The 24,244-nt window shown below is 40.4% G+C and overlaps 1 protein-coding gene across 4 annotated transcripts in view; it reads right to left on the reverse strand.

The window, feature by feature from the left end:
• Positions 1-489: 489 nt before the first annotated feature.
• GK (glycerol kinase) overlaps positions 490-24,244 on the reverse strand; it is a 78,645-nt gene continuing 54,890 nt past the window's right edge. For 3 of the 4 annotated variants that reach the window (XM_039248763.1, XM_039248762.1, XM_039248761.1), the window contains 8 exons: positions 14,335-14,413; positions 12,940-13,036; positions 12,294-12,378; positions 11,019-11,139; positions 10,753-10,896; positions 8,000-8,080; positions 3,447-3,533; positions 490-1,633 (listed from right to left, as the gene is read on the reverse strand). In XM_039248763.1, the coding sequence (XP_039104694.1) occupies positions 1,623-1,633; positions 3,447-3,533; positions 8,000-8,080; positions 10,753-10,896; positions 11,019-11,139; positions 12,294-12,378; positions 12,940-13,036; positions 14,335-14,413 (705 nt within the window). In that variant the 3' untranslated portion in view covers positions 490-1,622. The remainder of the gene's footprint in view (positions 1,634-3,446; positions 3,534-7,999; positions 8,081-10,752; positions 10,897-11,018; positions 11,140-12,293; positions 12,379-12,939; positions 13,037-14,334; positions 14,414-24,244) is intronic. The other variant, XM_039248764.1, reaches the window with a different exon arrangement.

Raw genomic sequence — 24,244 nt, forward strand, 5'->3', positions numbered from 1 at the left:
TATTTGTGGTAAACAGCAATTACTTTTAAGATTTAAAAGCCTGACACTAAGAGGCTAGATTATGTTGGTTTTTATCACATGTAATACTAAATATTTTGAGAAATTCATGGTTTCATTGGTAGCCGTTTCTAACTGCAAACCCTGCTTCAGTTGTAATAGGACAGTGAGTGGAGGTATTTCCCTGGGATCTCAAATAGAAACTGGTTGCTTACCAGCAATGAATAACACATTTGGATAGAAAAATATCCTTGGCTTGATTCCCAAAGTTTTTTTTCTACTTCAACGTTTAACCTTTTTTGATATCCCCTCCAAAGAGTCCCAAATGTATCTAAAATTATGTCAAAGGAAAATAACTTATATGGACTAGAGCTTGTGTTGGAAAACAAGGTTTACTGTAGCATTTCACAGCTTTTTTTTCTTTTTTCCTTTTTAAAAAACATATATCCAGCTAAAACAATGAAATAAAAATTATGGTATAAGAACTATAGGTGAAGTCATAATAAAGTACATTTTCTTTTATTGACATAGAACATATACTTAAACTTTAAATGCTGGCTCTTTAAGAAAAAGTTTCTCCTGGGAAATATGCATAACCGTTGCCCAAAAATGTACACAGTGTTTCCCCCAAAATATTTATACACATAGTGGTCCACTTAAGACCTGCCCCATTATAACCTACTGGATACAATGTGCTCTTAATTTATAAACGGGCTACCCTCTGTATATAAAATATAAAGACATGTATGTTATACATACAAAGTAAGAAATATAAAAAGGACATGGAAAGAAAAAAAAGTGTTCTTCCCTATAAGATCGAGATAGAGATTCAGTGTATTTAGTGAGATCACGTAAAATGTACTCTTGATTTATAAATGGGCTACTCTCAGTATATAAAATAGGCATGTATGTTATACATACAAAGTAAGAAATATAAAAAGGAGAGATGAAAAAAGAAAGAAAGGGTCCTTCCCTGTAAGATCCAGACAGCAATTCAGTGAATTCGCAAGACCATGTAAAATGTCTGCAGTTTCAGTTTTTGGCAAATACCTTTCCGCAAGATATCTAAGCTATGAGACTACTAAATTTCCGTTTTAAGAATTTAGCAGAGGTTTCCATTGAAGCATTCAGTGAAGGTGCTGTGGTCTCCTTACTGTGCAGAAAGGAGGACTTTTAGGGTCTGTCAAAAAGAAACAAGCAAAAAGCCACTCATTTGTAGCGGGTTAGTAATCACCTCTTAAGCAAGTGTGTGTGGTACGGAGAATCAAATCCCAGACCATCAGCGTTTGAATATGTTTGATGGAAGATTCCAATGAAGGATCTGAATTCGTCCTAGATCTCAGAGGGAATGGGGCAGGATGCGATGGCAAAGGAGGGGTCAGCCCTCAAGGTGGCTGGTCCAATCTTAACTCTTGAGGTTAAAAAACACACCAAATGTTTCTAAAGCATTCTTTCTGCTGCATTTTCTTTATTTCAAGCCACAGGTCTACTTGGAGGGTCATGCAGCAAGTGGCTTATAAATAAAATCAGAGTCTATGAATAGTGTCATCACATTAAGAGACAGTTGTTGGATTCTCTCATTAGGCAAAGAGCTCGCATCTTTGGAATCCACGAGTTGGGATTATTTATGGGATACCTAAAATGGGGGACAAAAACCATATATATCAATAACAACATACATGTAATTCAAGAATTAAGGCAATGAAGACTATTCAATCATTTATGGAGCTAGCAATTCCACATGATTTCTAAATACTGCTTCAGAGTTAAAATGCAACAAATAAAACTAGGCCAATTCCAAAATTAGCAAATATTAACACTACCGCTAACTGTTTACCCACGCAAACAATTCCCACATTTCTCAAATCTCAGCATATGTTACCAAGAAAGAACTGAAAGGTGGTGGTGACCTTATCTATTTGGAAGTCTGAGATTTTGGACAAGTAACATACCCCTTAGCTTCGAGATAGGCTATAGGCCTCAGTTTTCATAGAGAGCAGGCCCTTTTGACCTGCCATGGTACCAAGAGGGAAACAGGAGGGAAAAATAATCAGTGAAAACATTCACTTGCAATATTTTTTTCCCTTTCCCAAACCATCATTAGGCAGCCAGAAACACTGAGGATAATGAAAAAACAATAGAGCCTTTCCTAAAGTATCCTCTAAATTTCTTTATGAATCTAAATTATAGTTCTAGGGAATATTTAGACTTCTCCACCAAACATTCTCAAGAAGCAGAAAGAAGATGGACACCTGCTAATTGCATACAGGCTTACGTATAGAGAAGCCCTTTGTAAGGTGTAAAGCGCTAATACCAATATGAGGTATTGTTTTTATGGAAGCAGAAGATTTGAACACATTTATTCTGAGTAGGAAAAATATGGAAAAAAGGTAATCTAGTTTGAAGTTCTCATACAAGGAATCCATACTGTATCATTAAAAGATAACCTAATGGTCTGCTGGTGTCAATAGTTTTCATTTTGTATTTATATGCGGCTCTAACCTGATGATGCCAGTGGAGTTCGGGCTTCCCTGGTTTCTACAATCAGGTGTTGCCTCCAGGTCAATTAACTTTATATTTTATATGTTAAACCCAGGCTACCATCTAATTAATTAAGAGAAATAATTTAACTCTTTATAATTTCTTTCATTATGAAACTGTAAGAAACATTTTACTTTCTTGGTAACATATGGAAAAAGTCATTGCCATTTAAGCCCTTAACTTGAAGAAAAATCAAGCTACCATCAGGAACAGCTTCCAAAAATGATTATTACATTCAAATTAACACAGGTTATGCAATGGATTTTACAACGTGCTGAAAAATTTTACGTTTATAAGAATATTCTGAAGTTAACGTGCAAAAAATAATTCGGTTTTAATTTCAACTCCGATTTATTTTAGCAATAATTTTTAAAACTGCAGTTCACAAAATACAGTCTTTCAACTAAAATAAAAGTGACTATTGGGTTTCCCCAGTTCTAGAGTTTTCCAGAGGCTCTGCTCAGACGTATTCTGGCTGAAACTCTTACCAGAACTGAAATATTAAGACTTGCAGGGCAAACTTTCTGAGGCGTGACAAACTTCTGGACGTTTGAAAGCCAATGCAATGAATGTCAGAAGTATACTTTAGGGGTCATCTGTCAGTCTGGAAAGTTTGCCCCTGTAAGCATTCTCAAGACTACTTTCACGCCAGCTTAGTGCTGCAGCTGCCACAGAAGGTAGCCCCCCAAAGAAATGGTCATTTACTAAAAGTAAGAGAATTAGGCAGGGTCACAGTCCTCACTTCTGACTGCCCCAAAGATTAAGTGGTCTAACTAATTAGACCTTTCATGGATTTTCCAGGTTCCTAAGCATAGGGAGAATGAAAAACACTGAACATGTGCTGCTGAGTTATACACAAATACATTAGCGCTAACTAATAAAATTGTCTAATTTAAAGAGCAACTGACCTGAGATGTACCTTGCTCCGATTAACATTACCATGCTACTCACTATAAAAAAGCCCAAGGGTAGACTACAGAAGATACTAGGGTCACCTGTGGTCATCCAAGTAGAAGGGGATTCCAGTCAAGCAAACCAAAAGAGAGACACATAATTACAATATTTGTGTTAAGAATCACATGGCAGCAAAACAAAACAAGTTATAAAAATAGTATATTCGTAAAAGCTAGCAAATAGTTATTACTTTAAATCAAAAACATAATCAATATAGAAGGCTTATGACAGTTAACAAACAGATAGCATGCCACAAGGAGCCAAGAACATAATCCATATAGACCCACATAAGCCTTCCACTGGCAAAGCCAAAGAGAGGCGAAGGAGAGCTTTTTGGGAGGCTGTTGAATTTAGATTTCTTGCGTCTTCCCCTGGAGATACCAATTGCGCAATCCAATTCCCCCACGAGTCAAATTAGAGATCCCGTAGCTACTTGAGAAGAGTGATATTGCTCTGGTGAAAATGAACCTCAAACCCTATTTTTGCTAAAATATTCGTTTTGTTTTCTATTTTATTTTATTTTATTTTATTTTATTTTATTTTATTTTATTTTATTTTAATCCAAGTTAGATAACATAGAGTGTAGTAAATATTTCAGGAATAAGATTTGGTGGGTTTTTGTTTTAATAAATAGAATTTGCTGTGTAAGGAAATGTAGCTAATAATAGTACTGTAATTATACACTAAATTGTATGAACCAATCAATCTATCTATTGATCTATCTTTCTATAGTAAACTCTCCCCCCAACATGGGGCTCAAACTCATGACCCCAAGATCAAGAGTCACAAGCTCTACCGACTGAGCCAGCCAGGTGCCCTGTGATTCTACATTTAAAAACACTGCTGGGGCACCTGGGAGTCTCAGCTGGTTAAGCATCTGGCTCTTGGTTTCCGCTCAATCCATGATCTCGCGGTCTCACGAGTTGGAGCCCCACATCGGGCTGTGCGCTGATGGTGTGGAGCCTGCTTGAGATTCTAGCTCTTCCCCTCCCTCCCTCTCTGTCCCTCCCCTACTCATGCTGTCTCTCTCTCTCTCAAAATAAATAAACTTAAAAAATTAAAAAAAAATAAATTAATAAAACTGTCTGTGGATGCCTGGGTGGCTGACTAGTTTAAGTGTCTGACTCTTGATTTTGGCTCAGGTCATGATCTCCCGGTTCATGGGATCCAACCCCATGTCTGGCTTTGCACAGCACAGAGCCTGCTCGGGACTGTCTCTCCCTCTGCCCCTCCGCTATACTCACGTGTGCTTTCTCTCAAAATAAATAAATAAACTTAAAATAAAAATTAAAAAATTGCCTGAGAATATGGTTGTTTTGATATTTCTTAACCTGAATTCTGTCAAAATCCCTTCCGTTAAAGAATATTCTTTATACACATAAAATTTTCTTGAATTTAAAAATTATGTATCTATAATATTTAATGCTCTTTATAAAAAAAAAGCATATTCAAAATTAACCTCCAAGTGTTAAGAATATACAACCACTGGATCGGCATTTCTTTGCCTTTTTGGGAAAGGGTTCTTTCCCTTCATCTTGTATTTCTTTGTCCTTAGAAGGTAGGGATATAAACCATTTTTCTTCCTTTTACCATTGCTTATGTTATTTTTCAGATAAAAACAAAGTTTCTTTTTGCTTCCACATTTGTGGAGACCACATTTTAATCTGATTTTAGGAAAGGGATCATATATTCTAATTCTTTTAGAGCAAGCCATCAGTTATGCTAGGTGTTTTTTTTTTTTTTTTCTTTTCTTTTTTGGTTTTGTTACTTGCATACACTAAGTTCTGAGAACTGATTTCCCGTTATGGCTACAGTGAGTTCTAGCTTGCGAAGAAGGCCCTGCGCTCACAAGTCCTTACCAATTTAGGTGGCACTGATTTAATGAAAATATATCCTTTTTGGTGATTGATATATATCTCCAAACACACACTGGTTATTTGATAGCTGTGCACATTTAAACACATTTAAACCAATGTGACCTGTTTCTAAAATGTTGTTTCGGTCTGTCTGGAGTGCAAATTTGGAGTGCAAAGCCAAGCTTATCACTTATGATAAGCTCTCTCCAAGAAGTATCACATTTCCAATCACTTCTACATTTTAAACACATACAAATGTATGTTAAAAATTGTTTAGAATATATTCAAATATGGCTAGAAATAAGAAACTAATACTTCTTCAAAAGTGGCAAACTGCATTAGAAATTAAGAGAACATACTATTTTTTTCATAAATGAAAGCAACTTAAAGAGAATAAGAGACCAGGTAGCAATTCTAGTATCCTTTCAAGATATTAAAACAGGTTTCTTTTTTTTTTTTTTAAATATTTTTTATTTATTTCTAGGAGAGAGAGAGAGACAGCGTGAGCAGGGGAGGGTCAGAGAGAGAGGGAGACACAGACTCTGAAATGGGCTCCAGGCTCTGAGCTGGCAGTCAGCACAGAGCCCGACGCGGGGCTCGAACCCACGAACCGCGAGATCATGACCCAAGCGAAAGTCGGACGCTTAACCAACTAAGCCACCCAGGCGCCCCTAAAACAGGTTTCTATCAGTACTGTTACTATTGTACAGCTTATTGATATATACTTACATAGCTTATATTGCTTAAAGAAATACAATTAGCATGTCATTGATTGAATATCATTATTCTGATTTAATATACAGCTTAAAGACTCAACATATTACATACATTAGAGTGTTCTTCATAAATCTACTATAAAACCTTTCCAAACTCTGGCTTAAAATCACTGTGGTCTAACTGGAACAAAAAAAAAGTGAAAAATCTAAAACTCTCCAAAAAAATCAAATTACTTTTATCATCAATGCTGATAGCAGAACTAAAGAAACCATGTAATTTTCTTTCATCAGCCTTTTCTTTCATTTTAAATTTACTGACACTAAGGTATGCAAAGTGAAAATGATCAACTGGTTTTGTGGGAATTTTGCAGTTAAAATTTCATCTTCAGCTACTACTAAGGAGAAGTGTGTGTGTATGTGTATGTCTCCCTGTTGTGTGGGGAGGGACAGAGGGATGATTGTGCTATTTAAAAAAAAAAAAAACCAAAACAAACAACCAGGGACACCTAGGTGGCTCAGTCCATTAAATGTCTGGCTTCGGCTCAGGTTATGATTTCATGGTTTATGGGTTCATGGGTTTTATGGGTTTATGAGTCATGATCTCACGGTGTGTGAGTTTGGGCCCCACATTGGGCTCTGTGCTGACAGCTCAGAACCTGGAGCCTGCTTCACATTCTGTGTCTCCCTCTCTCTCTCTCGCTCTCTCTCAAAAATAAATAAACATTAAAAAATAAAATAAAATCCAAAGACTCAAAGAAATCATAGGACTCAACTTTTCCTTAGCCACTGACTAAGGACAAGTAGGAAATAAAATAAATCAGGGCGCATGTCTGTTGTATCTTGCACAGCAGTTAGCACTGTGCTAGAAAAGCACTTGTGACTGAGGGGGTTAATTTTAAAAGGTGTCAAAATTGCAAAAGGCATAGTAAGGAAAGATTTCCCACCATCTTGGAAAGGAAAGTGTGGCTAAGAACAAAAGACTGAAAAAGGATATGAAGCTTATTTAGGACAAAAACCAAAAGCTTCAGGTGGGAGTGCCCAGGACGGGAAGTACAGATCGCAGTGACCTGTGGTGAGAGACGGTTCCAGCAAGCACCTCCGAAAAGCCAGATACATTGGAAGTGGTTCTACACTCACTTTTGGGGAGAGAAGGCAGGTAATAGTTCATTTATAAACTCTTCTCTCTCTAACCAAGTATATGCTTCAGTATATTATTGGACATCATTCTATTCATTATGTTCTCAATCTGGCATTTAGCAGAGAGATTAAATACTATGGCATATTAAAGGCGTGTTTGAGTCTCTTTAATTATCAAGTACATAGTAACGTCAGCTTAATGCTGTTTACAAGTAAGTGGTTTACTTAAGCCCAACACCTGCCTACTTAAGTGATTGAAAAAACTGGTCCTCTATTTTCTGCCAAGAGCATTTCCCAATCTATTAGGACACTTCTAATTTACTGTTTGGTATGTTTCTTCCTCTCTGAGCCAATGTACATTCACTAAGAACTTGGAATCAGCCTAGGAAGTAGTGAAATAGACTGAGAAATTGATACAAGTTTTGGTTGGTTCAGGTCATGAAGACAGCCCCCCAAAAAGGTAAAAGAAGACACTAAGTGAAAAAAATAAAATAAAAAGAAGAATCTAGCTGATTTTCTTTTTCATTGAGAAGAAATAATTTTTCTTTTAGAAAACTAAGTTATCCACTGAAGTACCAGGAATACACTTAATAAGGAAAAAAGGGCGGGAAAGAATTAGGTACGTATATATCAACCTGATAACCTACATTTTTAAACTGTTCTCAAAATGTTAGAAGCTCTGGACAGAAGACACTGCTTTTCTTCATAGCAGCCTTACTAAGTGTAAATGGTTACACACTTAAATAAGCTATTTAACATACTAAGGCAAAGCGGCAAGAATAATAAAAACATTTTTACCACTTTCTGAAGACTGAGTTGTAACCCAACCCACTGACTTCATCACAGCTTTCTTCCAGGTAGAGTAACGAATTTCACTTTCTAGAAATAGAAGGTGGGAAAAACATACGTTTGAAAACTAGTTTACTGAGATATTCTACACACCATACTTATGTTCACTCAGCATTTTGAACAAACTTGTTACACGTATTAAAGTAAGCCCCTTGCATGGGGCTTTACCAGAACTCAGACTGGGGAGAGTACGGGTGCTGGCAACGGCCAGGGACTCAGAGACACACCTGCTTGGAAGGTGAAGGGGCAATTGAGCATGGTGTACAGGTAAAGGGAGACTGGGACACAGCCTACCTGTGAGGACCAGGCCACTCACAAATAAGTAGTGATGAATTGGAAAGGAAAATACTATTTGATGTCGTTTCTCTTTTTTGGGGGGGTGCGGTGGGGAGATCTGAAATACAGGGTAGACTGTAATATGGAAAGACTAGAAGGAGAATTATTTTTGGTTTTGCTGAAGGACTGAACAAGTATTGATTTCTCACAAGATTCAAATTGCATTTCTGTGAGACAGGATTTCTTTAAGAAGGAAATCCAGAGGTCTAAACAAAAATGGCTGCCGGTGTGTCCACCCATACCACACTTCTAACAACAGGGACCAGGCATGAAGATGTCCCTGTCAGGCCGCTCAGCCTTCCCACAGCACCTGTGACACTGCTCAAGTATCACTTGTTTCAGAAAGCTTTCCAGGACCCTGCTATGCCCCTCCTGTCTTCCCACAGTCCTTCACACCTCAGGCTGTCAGCTACCACAGTCAACTGTCATGGCTTTGTCTCCCTCTCCCAAGATACAGGAGTCCCCTGAAGGGCGAAGACTTGGTCTTGTTCAGCTCTGTATCCCCACGTCGGGACAATTTCTGGCCTGTATTCAACTCTAAAAAAAAAAGTTTTCTGGAGAATGAACTGTTTATATGGAGATGGCCATCATGCACGTGTGTGCGCACGCGCGCACACCCGTTGTGCGTTGGGGGGAGAGGAGTAGGGCTGGCGAAGGGAAGAACAGCTGGCGTAACTGACTGACTCTGGGCTAAGGCCTTAAAAAACAGTGAAAAAGGCTCTCCTCAGTAAAGAGTTTTGAAAACTCTTTGTACAAAACTTCCTTGCTCAAGAGCGGGATTAGCATCTAGAGACCATACACTCACTCTGAAGATGGTTTATTAAAAAACTGATTTTTTTTTAGAAGTATTTTTTGAACTCCACACTTCATGCAAGTTTAAAAGTTAAAAATTACTTAAAGACAGAATATCAGATCTTGAAACACATTTCTACATCAAGTTACATGCTATACTCTCTGACTGTAAAATTATTAGTGTTACTATGAAATTATTAGTGTTACAATCCATTTTTCTTGTCTGTGGGAAGGAATAAAATTAAGAAGCGCTGGCTTAGTCTTCCAGAAAATTAAACACAAATGCATTTGGAAGCTTATTTCCCAGTAGTGTAAAAGCCACTTGGATGCTAGTTTACACGTAAGTTTTTAAAAAACTTATAAACCCAAATTCAATATTGTAGCAGGATTATCGCACAGAGTCGTGACACTGAGGCTTTTCTTTCTAGGAAGCACCTTTATTCATGCCAGCACTGCTCGGTTGGGTTTGCACCTGAAGAACTGAGCCCAAATGCCATGTGGCATAGTTTTTTACTTATTTGTCTCCCATATACGGAAGCACACAAACATGCCGTCTGATGAAGTGGGCTCACGTTACCAGGTCTTGGGGGACTCTGTCACGTACATGTATAACCAGGGTGCCTTGAGAATTTTTTTTTCTTTCCTTAGGGAGAGCACCCTATCACAATGTATAGAAAACCTTATTTTTATGCTCACACTTATTTCAAGTTAAGAGATGCACCACTATATGTTTATAAAGGTGTCGGTCAGAGCTTAGTTTGTTAGGAGAGTGAATCAGGTATTTAGGTATTTAAGGCTCACGTCTTTACATTTTTGCTGCTTTTGTCAGCAAAATGGCTACCCGCTGTGCTTAACAGTTACCAGAATGTCCCTTAGCCCAGCTAATCAGGTCCTAAAACTAGGCCACTGGCACCAAAGATGACCAGTGCAGTGGCTGATCGATCTCCCTTACTTTCAAAAAAGGGGGTTATCAAGTTAAAAGCGATAGTGCGGCTACTGTTATCCTTCTGCATGAAAAGATTCTAAGTAGAAGTGAATGGTAAAAAAAAAAAAGGGGGGGTTTGGAAGGTTTTTTTTAAATATAAGAAACTTCTGAGGTGCTAGGGTGGCTCAGTCAGTTGAGCGTCTGACTCTTGATTTTGGCTCAGGTCATGATCTCATGGTTTGGGAGATTGAGCCCCGGGACAGGTCCCACATTAAGCATGGAGCCTGCTTAGGATTCTCCCCCTCCCTGCCCCCCTCTCTATCTCAAAGTAAATAAATAAACATTTTAAAAATATAAGGAACCTTTCCTCTCATACTCAGTGTACCCCAATATGCTTGTTGGCAATCTAAAAACAGAAGCATTTGCTATTTTACTTAATGTCTTAACTCACAACTAAACAGAAAGGCAAACTCTCACTGAGGTCCTCTCCACAGTATACCATTAAATTTTCATTCTTTAAAAAAAATTATTTTTAAGTAATCTCTACAGCCAACGTGGGAGCTCAAATTCACGACCGCAAGAGCAAGAGTGGCACGCTCTACTGCCTGAGCCAGCCAAGTGCCCCTAAATTTTCATTTTGTAAACATACCCTCAGCATTGATCTGGGGTTCAAACCGCTCCATCGTAACCGCTGACAAATCCTCAGGCTCGAGACTCCAAACACCGACCCCTTCTGCAGCCCCTGCTGCCATGGCGGCTCCCAGGGCGGTCGTTTCTGGCATCGAGGGCTTCACTGGGGGAGGAGGGCAACACCAACAGCTTTCAGCAACATCTCTGCAGCTACATATGCCAAAAACCCACTTCTTCCAAAAGAAATATTACTTTTGGAATTTAAAGGAACGAAAGCTTACTGACCTACTGGGATATACAGAATGTCTGCTTGTAGCTGCATAAGAATTTTGTTGTTGGTCATTCCTCCGTCGACCTGCAAATGACTGAGCGGAATTCCACAGTCACGGTTCATGGCATCCAAAATCTTGAAGAAACCAATGCAGAGAACATAATTACACTCCTACTTCATAGTGACATCTCTGCAAATGGCAGTCTTCTGCTCAAGAGCTTCCCAAAGTCTACAGAATAAAATTTAGATTTCCCGTCAGAGAAGGACAGATATCATGCGTTTTCACTCATATGTGGAAATTGAGACACTGAACAGAAGACCATGGGGGAACAGAAGGGGAAAAAATAGTTTCAAACAGAGAGGGAGGGAGGCAAACCATAAGAGACTCTTAAATACAGAAAACAAGCTGAGGGTGGATGGTAGGGGGCGGGGGAGAGGGGAAAATGGCTCATGGGCACTGAGGGGGGGACTTGTTGAGATGAGCACGGGGTGCTGTATGTAGGTGATGAATCATGGGAATCTACCCTCAAAACCAAGAGCGCACTGTATATACTATATGTAAGTAAAAAGAAAATTTAGATTTCTTATTCTGGTCTTCCAAACCTTCCTTGATCCAGACACACCAATCTTTTCTCTCACTACACCTCTGCCCTCACCCCTAGAGCCGGGCACGCCAAACACCCTAATTTTATACCCTAGTTTCCTGCATCGATGCCTCTGTTTGTGCTATTCATTTCCTTTGACCAACATGGACCACTTAGCATCCCCCCAAGTATAAAACACTGGGCACCCGGCGGATAACAGGAACTCAGAAGGTCATGACAACAGGGTGCCTGGGTAGCTCAGTTGTTCAAGTCCCGTATCGGGCTCTCTGCTGTCAGTGGAGATCCTGCTTTGGATCCTCTGTCTCCCTCTGTCTCTGCCCCTCCCCGACTTGCATGCACACACTCTCTCTCTCTCAAAAATAATAATAACATTTTTTAAAAAGGAAATGATAGCTAAGAAAAAGAGGAAAACATCTGTGAGCAGGGGAGGAGCAGAGAGAGAGAGAGAGAGAGAATCTTGAGCAGACTCTTCAGGGTCAGCGCAGAGCCCGACGTGCAGCTCAAACTCACCAAAACATGAGATCATGCCCTGAGCAGAAATCAAGAGTCATATGCTTAACCAGTGAGCCACCCAGGCGCGCCTGGGTACTTATAATATATTTAATAAATGTTCAGCATTAATATACAATTTGTTTAAAAGTGATAAAAGCACATCAAGCACAAGAGAAAGGCCCATATTATTACCTCCCGGGTTTGGAAACAAACAGCTTCTAATGCAGCGAAAGCAATATGGCATTTATTGGTGAACTGAGTGAGCCCACAGATGATCCTAAAAACACACACAAAGAATTGTAAGATTAAAAAAAAAGATCTGTACGATTAGAGTGGAGTAAACGAGTCATCAATCTGAAATGTCCTGAATATGGAAAGGCTGACCTTGGGAGATACAGATGTTCAGGGGGAAAAATGCACATGAAAAAAAAAAAACTGGACATAAACGAGAAGCAGCTTGGAAAAGCCATTCAGTCCGGAATCCTGCAGGCACACAGGAAAAAGTCCAGGATCCAAATGAACAGATGACAATAACGTAACACCAAATCAGAATTCATCTGGACGATGTCCCTTGTGCATAACTTACAGATGCCTTGAAGATAAACCATCACAACACTGACACGAACGTGGACATGACAGGCAGGGCCTTATTGTCAGATGACTTGTAACTTCTTGAGATTTAAAGGTTCTGAAGTTATGCTCTCCAAACAAGACGAGGTTTCCTCGACACTTTAAAATCATTTGAAAATAGATAGGAAACTAGGAACTAAGAAGTCATTAGCGACTTTAGTAAATAAATCAAGACCCACAAAAGCATTACCTCGTATGCAGTTCTTACCCTCTGGCACTGGGCTCCCAGTAAGGTGCGTACAGCCCGGAAAATGCAGGGACGAAATAGCAGCCATAAGAAGTGCCTACTTCTTTAGCAAGTTTTTCTAACATTAAAAAAAGAGAGAGAAACAAAAATCACTCCACTATATTCTATTATTTTACTCAATAAACACAGCTGCAGAAAAAAAAATAGGTTAGGGCTTTTGATTTCTTATTCACTGGTGGAGCCCCATGTTCCTTTTTTTTTTTTTTTTTTTTTTTTGTTTAATGTTTTACTTATTTCTGAGAGGGAGAGAGAAAGCGAGAGGGTGAACAGGGGAGGGTCAGAGAGAGAGAGAGGGAGACACAGAATCTGAAGAAGCTCCAGGCTCTGAGCTGGCTGTCAGCACAGAGCCTGACGCGGGGCTCGAACCCATGAACTATGAGATCATGACCTGAGCCGAAGTTGGACGCTTAACCGACTGAGCCACCCAGGCGCCCCTGGAGCCCCATGTTCCTAACCGTAGCACTAAGCAAGGAGAATCAATTGCCCCACGCGGAATACCTCCACGACAGCACGACCGACCAGGCGGGAAGTAAAGGGACTGGACTGCGTTCATTACGGAATTGTAACTCATTTCTACTACTTTTAAGGTTGTTGACTAGGAGATGAAAAAGTGGCCTCCAGGGCATCCCCAGTCCACAATGTTTCTTTTTTTTTTTTTTTTCATTTTTTAAAATGTTTTTTTATTTATTTCTAGGAGAGAGAGAGACAGCGTGAGCAGGGGAGGGTCAGAGAGAGAGGGAGTCACAGACTGAAACAGGCTCCAGGCTCCGAGCTGGCAGTCAGCACAGAGCCCGACGCGGGGCTCGAACCCATGAACCGTGAGATCATGACCTAAGCGAAAGGTGGAAGCTCAACAGACTAAGCCACCCAGGCGCCCCCAGTCCACAATGTTTCTGATGGTCTCCCCTTCAGGCTGAAGTGAACAAGTAGATGAAAGAGCAGGGAAATGAGATCAAATAATTATCTGTAGATGGAAAACTGCCATATCACTGCTTAAGTGATGGGTGCTGGAGTCTTTAGCGCTCACTGTGACCTAAGTAAGAGGTAAAGCACCTTCTCATCAGATAAATGTAACTGGACCACTCTACCTGCAGACTCTGGCCATCTTTGCTGTTGAGTTTTACACTTGGGTAATTTTTATGCCCTACCTTGCCAGTTTATGAATAACCGCCACTATTTATGTCAATCTGTTGTTTTATAAATCTTCATCAAATAGCCTTTTAGGTATAAATCAACCTCATAGTAGGAATCCATTTAATTTTATGTCACATAGGGCTCAAAGCACAAGTACTGACAGAAAGCAAAGGTAAAAATTTTCATTATTTATATTCTAACCCTTTGTTAGAACATACTCACCGATTTCCTCTGAGCTCTTTATAATTCCAAGATTATCTCTTAGCCAGCGAATAACAGCACCAGCTATAGCTACCGAACCCTGTGAAAGAAAAGGAATCCAAGAGAGAATTTATATTTTCACTCAAAAAAAGATTGTATTAAGCATTTCTCTATGTATAACACTACAAGACGGATACAATTTAAAAGTTTCCACATCAGGGCTTTTACAAATATCATAAACTAGCTCTAATAATGCAAACATGGTTTTATATAGGTCATTACAGACGTTTTTCATGAGCTAGGGAAAAGAACGGAGCCCTCGAGCACACCCTTGGGCCTGTACACTCTGTTGTTCTATGTATTGTTGCTAAACTACGAGGTATAGTGTCACCCAGAAAACATTCCCGCCTTATCGAGTTATCAGGAGAGGCCACATTAAAAGGGTTTTTCAAGTCCATGTGCTGTATGTAACAGTGTATTAAATCAAGCAATAACAAAGTTAGCAAAGAAACTAACTACAAAGTAATTATTCAACAAAACCACTAAGGCAGGAGCACCAGAGGGAGATGGGGCTGTGGCAACAAGGAAGAAATCACATAGTTTGGAGCCAGAAGAACAGGCTGTGGGTCCAAGTTCTAGTTCCTTTTTTTTTTTTTTTTTTTTTTTTTTTTTTTTTTTTTTTTTTTTTAATGTTTTAATTATTTCTAGGAGAGAGAGAGAAAGACAGCATGAGCAGGAGAGGGTCAGAGAGAGAGGGAGTCACAGACCGAAAAAGGCTCCAGGCTCTGAGCTGGCAGTCAGCACAGAGCCCGACGCGGGGCTCGAACCCACGAACCGCGAGATCATGACCTAAGCGAAAGGCGGACGCTTAACCGACTAAGCCACCCAGGCGCCCCCCAAGTTCTAGTTCTTAACTGCCATGCGATCTGAAGCAAATTAGGCTTAGTGAGCCTCCATTCCGTCTCCTAAAATATGATGGCGACTCTAACAACACCTACTTAAACTACTATGAGGCTAAAAGGAGAATGCAGAAGGTTAGTACCGAATGTAAATAGTACCTTCACCAGGTGTTTATGTGTTAAAAAAGCATAATCCAAATCCCACCAACTGATGAATGGACAAATAAAATACAATGTATCTGTACAAGGGAATATTATTTGCTCACACAAGAAGGAATGAGGTTCTGCTAACTACATCACGAAGCTCGAAACGATTATGCTAAGCGAAAGGAGCCAGTCACAAAAGACCATAAAGTGTTTGATTCCATTTTTATGAAATGTCCAGAATAAGCAAATCCAAAGAGGCAAAGAGTAGATGAGTGGGTGCTGAGGGCTGGGGTCATGGGGTTATTCTTTGGGGTGAGGAAAAGGTTCTAATGTTGGATTGTGGCGATGGTCGCATGAATGTACCGAAAACCACTGAACTGTATACTTTAAAAGGGTGAGTCATGTGGTAGGCGAATTATATCTCAATAAAGCTATTGTAAACAGATCTTGAGGAGCAAAAGAAATTACCAGCACAAACCATTAGGAATTCCAAAATAAAGTTCTTTGGTTCTGATGTTTCATTTCATACAGAATATTAATGTAAATTACTTCCACAGAGTTACCCCAAACCCAAACATCAGGTGATATTAAGTGCAGGAAGCAGAATGTTTTTATCTGTTCCCTACCTCCTGGTCTCCAGCTCAGTTAGGTGGATTACAAATGGTCACCCTGTCTTGCTGTCAATTTCCAGGATGTAAACGAACTAGCTGTAGAATATGTTGATTCATTCTGTCATTCTTAGCTTCTATGAGAACAAGTCACTATATGACCCTGCAAAACTGCAGAACAATGCAACTGTCTTCTTTATACACTGGCTTTGTAACTATAAAAAATTATTGAGGAAGCGATTTGACATCGCTGTGCAAATTTAACCAGGTTTTGAAAACGGGGAAAAAATTCAACATATACCAAGGTAGGCAAGACTCTAACCCACTGTTTCCCTCTGGAAATGATTTTGATATACTTCTAACTTTGATATGTTATATATTTAGGTCCCTAGTGGAACCATCAAGGAAAACTAAGTAAATTTTTTTGCTCAGAGAGACTGGAATTTTACTCTCAAATTTCCTTCGGAAGCAAAAAATTCAGGGATAGTAGTTGCTAAAGACAAGTAAATGTGTAAGATTTTCCAGACCAGTGCTGTACTGTAGAAATACAATGTGAGCCACATATATAATTTAAATTTGTAGTTACCATATTAAAAAATAAAATGAAAGGGGTTAAATTAATTATAATATATTTAACCCAATATATTAAAATATTATGATTGCAACGTGTAATCAGTATAAAAATTGTTGAGGTATTTGATTTTTTTTTTTTTTGCACGAGGTCTATGAAGTCAGGTATATATTCTACACTTACACCACATCTCAATTTGGACTGGCTACATTTCAAGTGCTCTGTGGCCACACGTTCCTAGTGGCTGCCACCATACTGGACAGCACAATTCCACACCTAACGGAAAAAACAAGGTCTTCCTTATACTCTCAAAAGACATTGGCCATACACCGTATCTAACCAAAAAATGCATATATTTTTAATACTTTTATGAATAAACTATGAACTTTAAACAACTGCTGTGCTACAAGTCTAGTGGAATGGTTTTGAGGCTATTAGTGGAACTTCATACTTTGGGTATCCAAATGCTGATGTAGCTCACTTCCATGGAAAAGGCAGGATGTTACAGGCTTAGATATTTTTTTTTTGAGAGGAAGCAGTATGGTTTTAGGAAAAGGAATATCAAAGTTTTCACGAAAAGTAATTGGTTGTGAACCAGAGGGCATTATTTAGATTGAAACAAAAGAAAAAAAATACAAAGCCACTATCAAAGTGAAGAAGAAAATTAATTTAAATCTGATCATCAGGAATGTACAGGAGTGTTTAGCTGTAAGTGAAAAAGAAACGCACTCTAAGAAAAAAAAATAAAAGGTAGGTTAAAAACATTTATCTGAAAGAAGAGTATAATTTTGGTACCAGGATATAACACATGGTATTAGTTGGCCTTCTAAGAAATCAATAAAAAGTGAGAGAAACCTCTAAGTTTACAAAAGATGTGGTCTTCGGAATTTGGAGGCAGGGGATAAAATTGAAGACGGTATAATGCTTCCAAGATGGGCAGAAAAGAGCACAGGGCCACAAAGCTACTTTGATAGATGGGTGACTGTCGACTTGCTATCAAATAAGTTATGGTCACTCAGATCTTAAATATACAGATCCAGGGGCGCCTGGGTGGCTTAGTCGGTTAAGCGTCCGACTTTCACTTAGGTCATGATCTCACGGTTCGTGGGTTCGAGCCCCACGTCGGGCTCTGTGCTGACTGCCAGCTCGGAGCCTGGAGCCTGTTTCAGTCTGTGACTCCCTCTCTCTCTGACCCTCCCCTGCTCACACTGTCTCTCTCTCTCTCCTAGAAATAAATAAAAAAAAATATATATAAAAAAAAAATATACAGATCCAATATCTCAGTGCATCATCTACAGATATGAACTCACCCTAACACACGACCTATGGGAAAGGTGCACGCAAGCCAAACAGCTGTACCCTAAGAAAGACATAACAGAGATAAGAAGGTATAAAGAAAAATAAATGGTGAACAGGACAGGAGGAATAAACCATTCAAAAACTAGACAGACAAATAGCCTGGCAACTGGAAGTTTAAGAAACAGACTACAGGAAGAGGGATTTAAAAATAATGGAGTAGAGGCGCCTGGGTGGCCAGTCAGCTGACCATCTGACTCCTAATTTTGGCTCAGGTCATGATCCCAAGGTCATGGGATTGAGGCCTGCATCAGGCTTCCGTACTGAGTGTGGGGCCTGCTTAAGATTCCGTCTCTCTCTCTCTCTCGCCCCCTCTCTCTCCAGCTCCTTTCGTCCCTCTACGCAGCTCACGTGTACTAAGAAAAACAAAAAGAATTAAAGTTAAAAAAATTAATAGCAGACAAATATACTTCTCAAGAGCTCCTCACCATGAACTGCATAGCCAAGCATCTGTATAAAGGCCTCCCTTCAGGGTGTCAGGCAGCTATGGCTTAAATCAGAGGGCATGGAGAAAAATTGTGTAAAATTAAGATTATCCATAAATTGCTTAAAATCACCCATCAGGCACGGTAAACAGTGCTCTGTATGCAACGGTAACAGGTACCTCTACACATGATTTATAATGTACTAATGTATATAAGGTTACAAATGCAAAATCTAAGTCCATAGCATTTTTAATTGCACAGAAGAGAGAACGGGAACCTAGAGTTAAATTGGGGGAATGTTATTTTAAAAACGTGATCTACATTCTTAATACTTCAGTAACAGGTTGTGGAATTAAGATAAAAAGCATTTACAGTTCAGAAAGTACACTTCCCAAGAAAGTACACTATTCAAGTCCATAAACAACGTTTAGAGGCTGTGGCAGAGACTCCTGATTAAGGTGGCCGCCTCAGTCCCTGCCTCCTGGAGGTCACGCTCGCGCGCCATCCTCGCTCCTTGAGCACGCTGGGGCTTAGGATGTGCTTCTGACCAATAGTGCGTGTCCAAGGTGATGGTGTGCATGTGACGAAGCATATGTGATTAAGCCAAATAAGATCATCAGGGCTATTTTCTGGACTCTCTCCCTTTCTTGCTGGCCCTAAGGAAGCAGAGGGGGTCCTTTGTTGGGTCTTCCTGCAAGAAGAAAATGCAGGCAGCCTCTAAGAGCTGAGGGCAGCCTCTGGCTGACAGCTACCAAGAAACTGAAGCCCTCAGCCCTACAACCACAGGACCTGGATTCGGCTGGTAATCTGAGTGAGTGGGCCCGGAAGGAGATGGAGTGTTGGATGAGACCACAGCGTTTACAAGACTGTAGCCTTGTGAGACAAATGCGTGTGGTTGTAAGCCACTTACATTTGTGATAAAACTGTTCTACAGAAATAGATGACTAATAACATAGGCTTATGACAACAACTGAGTATCTGGCTTAAGAAGGAAGAAAAACTCAAAAAGAAATCTCAATACTATGATCATAAATTATACCAAGGAGATGGGACGGGGACATTAAAAGAAACCAAGGGGATATAGAGAAGCCTTTTTGGAAGCTCATATTTATTTTTTTTAAAGGTTTACTTACTTATTTTGAGAAAGCACAGGGAGGGGCAGAGGGAGAGATAGAGAACTTCCATGCTCCACATGGAGCCCAATATGGGGCTCGATCCCATGACCGTGACATCATGACCTGAGCCGAAATCAAGAGTTGGGACATTCAACTGACCAAGCTACCCAGGTCCCCCACAGCTCATATTTAAATGGAGAAAAATGGTCTCAGATTTGGTATTTAAACAGTATTTATTAAGTATCTCCTACGTGTCAGCCCGCTCAAGAGACGGGGAGCCAGACAGGCACTGCGGCCTAAGCGAAGTGGCATCCTAGTGACAGTACAGAACACGGAAGTCTCAGAGCCTCAGCAAAGTCAACTTCAGAAATATTCAAGGCCCCCAAAAAGGATTTTTGTTTTGTGAAATAACACTTGGAAAAGGTAAACAAGAGAAGGGAGAAGCATGGCTTAAGGAAGGTGGTGTCCTATTAGCAGATGGCAGAGGGCGGTACGGCACGACTGCTCTAGTTTCCTTCAACTTCTCCCACCACTAAGAAAAATGTTCTAGTGGGGGCGCCTGGCTGGCTCAGCGGGTACGGTGTGGGACTCTTGATCTGGGGGTTGTAGAGTTCAAGCCCCACGTTGGGTGTAGAGATTGCTTAAAAATAAAAAATCTTCGGGGCGCTCGGGTGGCTCAGCCGGTTAAGTGCCCAATTTCGGCTCAGGTCATGATCTCAGTTCGTGGGTTCGAGCCTCGCATCAGGCTCTGTGCTGACACCTTAGAGCCTGGAGCCTGCTTCAGATTCTGTGTCCCCCTCTCTCTCTGACCCTCCCCTGCTCACGCTCTGTTTCTCTCTGTCTCAATAATAAACATTAAAAAAATTAAAACAAATAAATAAAAATCTTAAAAAACAAAGGAAAGTGTTCTAGTGAAAGAGTGGGACACATTTATGCAATTTAATAGGAGTTGAAAGTCTGAGAACTCAAGGATCACGTGCCCCGATTCCTTTTCACCCATAAGGATAATCAGAAGAGAGATGGTAACACGTCAGGCGTAGCTGCATCACATGCCAGGGAGCAGAGAAAAAGAAAAAGAATTCCCTTGGTGACGTCCACATTGGAAGTGGTGAGTTTGCACTTTAAAAAAATCCCCTCTCTGTTCTAGACACAGGATAACAGGGCAAAATATAAAAAGGGAACACCAAAACAGCATGTGCTGACTCAAATGCAGAGCGCGGTGGACGCGGACAGAAACAGAAACGCCCGACTGAGCGGGGCTTGAGACCGCAAGGTTCTGCTTAGTTTTTCTGTATGTGTCACAAGGCGGGAATGGTGGCCGGGACCAGCTCTTCCAGAGGAGAGGGGTCCCAAATGGCTGTGTGACACAAGGGATAGCATCGGCTTCAGTGCCTGATGCCAGAGGCTAGGTGGCGCTCTCCTGCTTGTGCAGGGAGAACTCGGTGCCGACAAAGGCTGTGGCTTTAATACATGAGACTGGAAGTAAAAGTCCCAAGACACAGGAAGAAATCTATTATCAAGAAACCAGCAGGGGCGCCTGGGTGGCTCAGTCGGTTATGCGCCCGACTTCGGCTCAGGTCATGATCTTGTGGTTCATGGGTTCAAGCCCCGCGTCGGGCTCTGTGTTGACAGCTCAGAGCCTGGAGCCTGCTTCAGATTCTGTATCTCCCTCTCTCTCTCTGACCCTCCCCTGCTCATGCTGTCTCTCTCTCTCTCTCTCTCTCAGAAATAAGTAAAACATTAAAAAATTAAAAAAAAAAAAAAACCAGCAAACAACACTCCCAAGAGCTGGAAAAGAATTCACTCCAGTCTGACAAAGACTTTAGAATAAATGATGAAAGTATTCAAAGACATAAATTAAGGCATGATTTCCATTTCAAAAAACAGCCATTAAATTATGAATCAAAAGAAAAGAGAAGCAAAACAAAATCAGGTGGATATGAATAATGACCAGTTAAAAATCCTGGAGGGGGGTGCGTGGGTGGCTCGGTCGGTTAAGAGTCAGGCTCTTGGTTTTGGCTCAGGTCATGCTCTCATAGTTCATGGGTTTGAGGTCTGCATCAGGCTCTGTGCTGACAGCTCGGAGCCTGGAACCTGCTTTGGATTCTGTGTCTCCCTCTCTCTGCCCCTCCCCTATTCACACTCTGTCTCTCTCAAAAATAAACAATAAAGAAATTTTAAAAAGAGAGAATGTAATAGGTGGGATCAAGTCTAGAACAAATGGAAGATGAAGAGACAGCGTTCCCATAAACTGCCCATGGCCATGTAACTTGCTGCCTCTGCGTGAAAACTAGTTTGTGTTAGCTTCTCAGAGGGAAGATACTCATAATCTACTGCTTACAGATTCTATGCCTACAGAAAGATGTACACAGAGATGTATACACAAATGCTCAGAGCAGCATTTTTCATCATAGATGAAAACAGAAAAAAAGTAAAAGGTCAGTGACAGTTGGATAAATACTAAACTGTGGCATTTTCATATGGTAATAAAAAGGAATGACATCACAGCTCTATCTAACCACACAGATAAACCTCACAGATGTGATATTGAATGAAAGAAGCCACATCAAAGAATACATACTGCATGACTCGGTCTCTCTCACTTCTCCTTTATATTTTTTAATATATAAAGTATTAAAAACACGCAAAACTCAACTCTGGTGTTCAAGGTTGCACATGTTAAGTGTTGGAACTCTAAAGAAAAGTAAGGACGTGACTCTAATGGAAGTCAGGGCACTGGTTACCCTACGGGAGAGGGAGGGGCCGTGGGGGAGGGGCGCCCAGGGGTTCCTGGTGGGGGCAGCGCTCTGTCTCCCGACCTGGGTCTTCTTTTTATCATTTGTCAAGCTGTACATTGGTATTTTATGTATCTTTCTGTTTCATATTTCACAATTAAAAAAAGGTTTTGTTTTGTTTTGTTTTAAAGAGAGAATCTGGAATGCAAGGTAGAGAGTGAGTAACTCACTCACTGGAGGTGCAGCGCACAGAAGCAAAGGGATGAAAACTATATAAAAGAGCAGGTCAGAGACACGGAGGCTAGGGCGAAGCGTTCCGGTACCCATTCGAGACGAATCGCAGAAGAGGATGGCGCCACACTAGGGGAGCAGTGTTCAAAGAGATAACTGCTAAAGATTTCCCAGACCTGAAGACAGGCTTGTATCCAATTTATCTCACAGGATCAGTAAAACCCAATCCAAACCCAGGCACATCACAGGAAAACTGCAGAACTTCAATGATAAGATGTTAAAAACTCTCCAAAAATAAGCCAGATTATCTAGAAGAGGAACCACACAGAGATCAAAGGTCTCTCATTAGCATCAGAAATGGCCCGAGGGCATGGAGCTTGCTTCAGATTCTCTCTCTTCACCCTTTCCCACTCACACTTTTTCTCTCTCGCTCAAAATAAACATTAAAAATATATATATAAAGACGGAGCACCTGGGTGGCTCGCTCAGGTAAGTGTCTGACTTCAGCTCAGGTCTTGATCTAGCGGTTCATGGGTTTGAGCTCCGCACCGGCCTGTCAGCACAAAGCCTGCTTCAGATCCTCTGTCCTTTCTCTCTCTGCCCCCCACCGCTTGTGCCCACACTCGCTCTCTTGAAAATAAATAAACATTAAAAAAAAAATGAAGACAAATCTAAAAGGTGTAGGCTTATCCCCCCAGATTCTGAGTAAGAACTATGAAAGGATGGCCCTCTGCAGGGAAAAATGGGGGTAGGGCCATGATTCACCCAAACAAATGACACTGGGCACAGAAAATAATAAAAGAAGCCAATAAGTATGATATACAATTGACTGGAAAGAAAACAGAACTTATTCCTCCATGTTTAAGAAAAAGAGGAAACGAAAACTTTATTAAGCTCAATGACATGATTGCAGTTGGAGGTGACAGAAAAAAAAAGCATTCGAGGTCATCATCATGGGTAGGATGTTTAAATAAATATTAAACAACTATAAACATGGTTAGGAAAATATATAGTTATATAATATCTTAAAAATTGAAAGGCGCTGGGGCACCTGGATGGCTCAGTCAGTTAAGCGTTTGACTTTGACTCAGGTCAAGTTTGAGTCCCGCATCAGAGCCTGCGTCAGATCCTCTGTCTCCCTCTCTCTCTGTCCCTCCCCTGCTTGCGCTCTGTCTCTCCTCAAAAATAAAAAATAAAAAAATTAAAAAAAAGTTTCATTTCAAACTTCAAAAATTTCATTTCAAAAGAAATGAAACAACAAACAACAATAGCGCAAAGAAACGCATTATGCTGCCTCCAAATCAGCAGAGGGAGAGTGGAAGACTGAAAGACTTGAGATACACAGTTACAATTTCAGTTTTCAAAAAAATGCAAAGTTAGATTTTTTTTTTTAAGGTTTTTTTTTTTTTTTTTAATTTCTAGAGAGAGAGAGTGAGCAGGGGAGGGTCAGAGAGAGAGAGGGAGTCACAGACTGAAACAGGCTCCAGGCTCTGAGCTGGCAGTCAGCACAGAGCCCGACGCGGGGCTCGAACCCACGAACCGTGAGATCATGACCTAAGCGAAAGTCGGACGCTTAACCGACTAAGCCACCCAGGCGCCCCGCAAAGTTAGATTTTAATAAGTCAGACTGCCAAGCCTAACAACAATCTGTCCAATTAAAGCAATGATTGTCAAATATATACTCTGTAAGCACTTAAAAAAATGGAAGTGGTGTGACCACGTGGAATCAGCAGGAATTTACATTTACCAATGTAACTTTCTCCTTTGCCCCCCTTTTTGTGTGGTTCAATTTTTTACATGTCTGTTAACTGAAAAGAAACTTAGAAGATACAGAAAAAAAAATC

Source organism: Hyaena hyaena, unplaced genomic scaffold (assembly GCF_003009895.1).
Source record: "Hyaena hyaena isolate Hyena2069 unplaced genomic scaffold, ASM300989v1 scaffold_318, whole genome shotgun sequence".
Taxonomy (NCBI): domain Eukaryota; kingdom Metazoa; phylum Chordata; class Mammalia; order Carnivora; family Hyaenidae; genus Hyaena; species Hyaena hyaena.